The 4668-nt window shown below is 34.0% G+C and overlaps 1 protein-coding gene across 1 annotated transcript in view; it reads right to left on the bottom strand.

The window, feature by feature from the left end:
* DMXL1 (Dmx-like 1) overlaps nt 1–4668 on the bottom strand; it is a 280448-nt gene that overhangs the window by 24102 nt on the left and 251678 nt on the right. Inside the window, exon 37 of the mRNA XM_006873194.1 lies at nt 2797–2857. Within this exon, the coding sequence (XP_006873256.1) occupies nt 2797–2857 (61 nt within the window). The remainder of the gene's footprint in view (nt 1–2796; nt 2858–4668) is intronic.

Here is a 4668-nt window from a genome sequence, read left to right as displayed (position 1 = left end):
GGGGTACGGGGGAAGGATTGCATGAAGGGGATTGTAATCATGGCAATGAGATGATATACGATAGAATGAATGTAAAACTAATGTTCTCCCATGTAAACTAACACATAATTCTTAATAAAACATTAAAAAAAACAAAAAAAAACTCCAGCAGCACACAGCTTTCCAAGTAAAGGGCACTTGCCTATGGGGTATTAAAAAATTGAATTAAAAAAAAAAAAGGCATGAAAAACAGAAAAGACCAAAATGGATGCCAGAAGAAACTCTGAAACTTCCTCTTGCGCACAGAGAAGCTAAAACGAAGGTAAGAAATGATGAAGTAAAAATCCTGAACTGAAAATTACAAAGGGAAGTTTGAGAAGACAAAGTCCAATGTTATACTGAAATGTGCAAAGACCTGGGGTTAGAAGTACAGCCAGAATGCTCCTTAGAAGCTAGGATGTTGAGACTTTTTATCTTACTCTTTGAGCATTTTGGGGGGAAGCACCAGTCCCTGGAGAAAGACATCATGCTTGGTAAAATGGAGGCTCAACTAAAAGAGGAAGACTCCCAAAGAGATGGACTGATAAAATGGTAGCAGCAATGGGCTCAAATGTAACAATTATGAGGATGATGCAGGCCCGAGCAGAGTTTTGTTCTTTTGTGTAAAGGTATAGCAGTGTTTTGTTCTGTTGTGTAAGAACCCACTCAATGACAGCTAACAACATCATCTTTGAAAACAGTTGTCTTTGAAGGTGGGACTCATTATTTAAAGGGGATATTGACTGCAAACTGGTCAATTGTCAGGATACGTACTGAGGTGCAGAAGAGAAAAATGAGGTCCCTTTAATATCCTAGGAAATGTTAAATTACTGTGGCATAAAGATTTAAGTAATGTCAAATATTAATTTTATAGAGAATACTATCTAAAATGGTTATTATTTAAATGTTATGTATAAAACATGTCTGATTCCTTACTATATATATATATATATATATATATATACATCTATATATATATGGAATCTTGGCGTGCCTATCCACTGGAGCATGAAGTCAGTATAAACTCCAAGGTGGACTGTTTAAAAATTCACTGGCTGCTCCTTGGAAACACTATACAGGGTCACTATGAGTTGGAACTGACTTGACAGCACTTAACAACAACATAATATATAAGTATGTACACATATATACAGACATCAAAAACCAAATTTATTGCCATCAAGGTAATTCTGATTCATAGTGAACTTATACAGGTTTTCCAATACTGTAAACCTCTATGGGGGCAGACAGCCTCATCTTTCTCCTGTGGAGTGGCTGGTGGCTTTAAACTGATGACTTTGGGGTTAGCAGATAAGTTCTTACTCTATAGCACACCAGACTTCATAATTGCTTTCAAGCTCCCACTTCACATTAGACTTACTTGTGGATTAAACACACAGAATTTTAGTGTTGAATAAATGCAATGTAGTGAAACAGACAAATCCTTATACGCTTATAGAAGTAGCAGAAGTTATTCTCTTCATTTTGAATACATAATTTTATTGAAGTCTGTTTCTGGATATTGGTTTCGAACTTTGGTAAAGATGCTTATAGCCCTTATGATAATTAAGTAGAAAAGAATACTAATTTTAACTTATCAGAATACTTCCCTTGAGAACAGGTGATGAAAATTATTGGTTGGCTAGTGTAGTGGTTACGAATTGGGCTGCAAATCGAAAGGTCAGCAGTTCGAAACTACCAGCTGTTCCGCGGGAGAAAGATGAGGCATTCTGCTCCCGTAAAGATTTACAGCCTCGGAAACACTGTTCAGGGTCGCTATGGGTCAGAACCTACTTGACGGCACTTAACAACAACAACAACATTAAATTGGAGGGACATGACTACATCTTAACTTGTTGTTGTTAATTGACATCTTAAGTAGCATGCACTATTTTTGACTCCCATGGCAATTGCTTTCAATCCACCAATATTTTTAGTGTTGTCTCTATTCTTTTTTACTGTTTCAGTACTTAAACAATAAATTCCCTATTAATTTCAATGCTAAATAAAGATAAAATTTTGAGATTCCTAGAAAGATTAACTGAAAACCACTCATATTCTGCCTTAAAATATAGGGGTTTACTAATAGCCACTTTCTAAACTAATTATTAATGAGTATGATAAAACACAAACTGAAAAAACATTAATAAAATATAAATTGATTATACCAAAGAAAAAACAAAGCCAGTTTCTATTTAGTTGATTCTGACTCATGGTGATCTTATGTGTTTCGGAGTAAACGATATACCGTAAGATTTTCACTGGTTATCATTTTTTTTAAAAAAAAAAAAGGCAAAACTTCTTTTCCAGAACCTCTGGATAGATTCAAATGACAAACCTTTTGGTCTATTTAACCTTTTGTGCCATTAACTTGAGACTCCAATACTAATGCAATAAAGGACCAAATTATGGTTACAGTCTATGCAACAAGAGACTGCAATAATCTATTATTAAAACAATAATTACTACAATTCAACATTGTCTAAGGAACCCAAGCTTAAATATAAAATGTGCTTAGAAATGTATAGTCAAAATACTAAAAATATACTGTATTAAGTTTACCTTCTCTATGAATTCAAAAACTTTCTTGTACTTTTATCCACTTTTGATTTTATTTAAAAACATTTTACCAAAAATAAATAAATAAATAAATATTGACCACATTTCAGTACAAACTAAAATCCCAGAAATACCTTAACCGAAAAAAAAAAAAATAAAAGCAAGATGAAAAAATATGTAAGAATAAAAATATAATTGTGCATTATACAATCAACTTACAATAAGGAAGAGTTGGATGAGAAGTCATTCTTCTGACATTATTAATGGATTTTTTAATCATCTGTTAACAAAGAAAAGGTTTTTACAGTTAATAGAAAAAACAGAATTAAATATTTAAATTGAAATTCAATTTTTTTTGTGTGATTTCATTTACTATTATGAGAGCTAAAAGAAAAATAAAGATGATAACAGAAACTAAACTTAATAGACCAACTCTTACATTTAAGTGCACATGCATTTTCTGAATCACTGACTATGATCTAAGAATAAATTCTCCTCAAGAATTTATTCTTACGTCCTTTCTTGACAATTCTTTTCTTATCTTATTAAATTTACTGGAATAATCCTGAATAGTGTAAGGTTAAAAAGACAGGTAGAAGCATGTGAAGAAAAGAAAACATAAGCAGACGGTTGTATAACATTTTTAACTGATTGTTTAGAACTGCTTATTGAGTTATTTAAAAAATAATTAATTGAATGATTTCATGTAGTCTTTCAAATAACACTAAAGTTATACAAAAAAATCAAAGGAAAAATTTTAATTTATTTATATAGCACCATGACTTAAGTTATATGTAATCACAGGTTTTTAGTATTAGTGTCATATATATATATTTTTGTTTTTCTCTGAATTTTAAATTGTTCAATTTATCTAAAGTTGTAGGGATGCTGGAGGTTAGTAGGGAAGAAAGGGCCAGCAGAGCTGGAGAAGGATTATAAAAAACTGAAATGGTATACCAGGAAACAATTATGCTCCAAAATAGCAGAAACTGATAACAGAAAGTATTACTTTTGTTCTTAGTATTGATCATTCAATAAAATAAAAATTGTTGTGGTTGTTAAATGCAGTAGTGTCAATTCTGATTCATAGCGACCCTGAATAGGGTTTCTGAAGAATGGCTGGTGGATTAAAACCATCAACCTCATGGATAACAGTCAAGGAATTAGCCTACGGCACCACACTAAGTCTCCAAATAATAAGAAAATAAATTGATGTTGTCCTAAAGTGCCGTCAAGTTGGTTCTGACTCACAGTCACCCTGTACAGAGTTTCTCAGGAGTACCTAATGAGTTTGAGCAAACAATGTTGTGTTTCAATTGTTGTTGTTGTTGTTGTTAGGTGCCATCGAGTCGGCACCGACTCATAGCCACCCCATGCACAGCAGAACGAAACAACGTCCGATACTGAGCCAACCCCACTACTGATGCAACACTTGAGTTCATTGATGCCACCTGGCCAATCCATCTCGTTGGGGGTCTTCCTCTTTTTCTCTGACCCTCCAACTTACCCAGCATGATATCCTTCTCTAGCAACTGTTCCATCCTGACAACATGTCCAAAGCATGAGAGACGAAGTTTGGCTATCTTGGCCTCTAAGGAGCACTCTGGCTGCACTTCTTCCAAAATATATCTATTGGTTCTTTTGGCAGTCCATGGCACTTTCAGTATTCTCCTCCAACACCACAATCAAGTATTCTATGATCTTCTTTATTCACTGTTCAGCTTTCACATCCATATGAAGTCATTGAAAATACCATGGGCTTAGGTCAGGTGCACCTTAGTCCTCAAGCTGACATCTTTGCTGTTCAACACTTAAAAAAAGTTCCTGTGCAGCAGATTTGCCTAATGCAATAGGTCATCTGATCTCTTGACTGCTGCTTCCGTGAGTGTTGATAGTTGATCCAAGAAGAATGAAGTCCGTAACAACTTCAATCTTTTCTCCATTGATAAGAATGTTGTTTATTGGTCCAGTGGTGAGGATTTTTGTTTTCTTGACATTGAGATGTAATCCAGATCGAAGGTTGTGCTCCTTGATCTTCATCAGTAAATGTTTTAAGTCCTCTTCACTTTCAGCAAGCAAGGTTGTATCATT

Source organism: Chrysochloris asiatica, unplaced genomic scaffold (assembly GCF_000296735.1).
Source record: "Chrysochloris asiatica unplaced genomic scaffold, ChrAsi1.0 scaffold00228, whole genome shotgun sequence".
In the NCBI taxonomy this organism is placed as follows: Eukaryota; Metazoa; Chordata; class Mammalia; order Afrosoricida; family Chrysochloridae; genus Chrysochloris; species Chrysochloris asiatica.
Note: the sequence above shows the minus strand (reverse complement) of the source record. Positions and strands in the feature narration are given on the sequence as shown.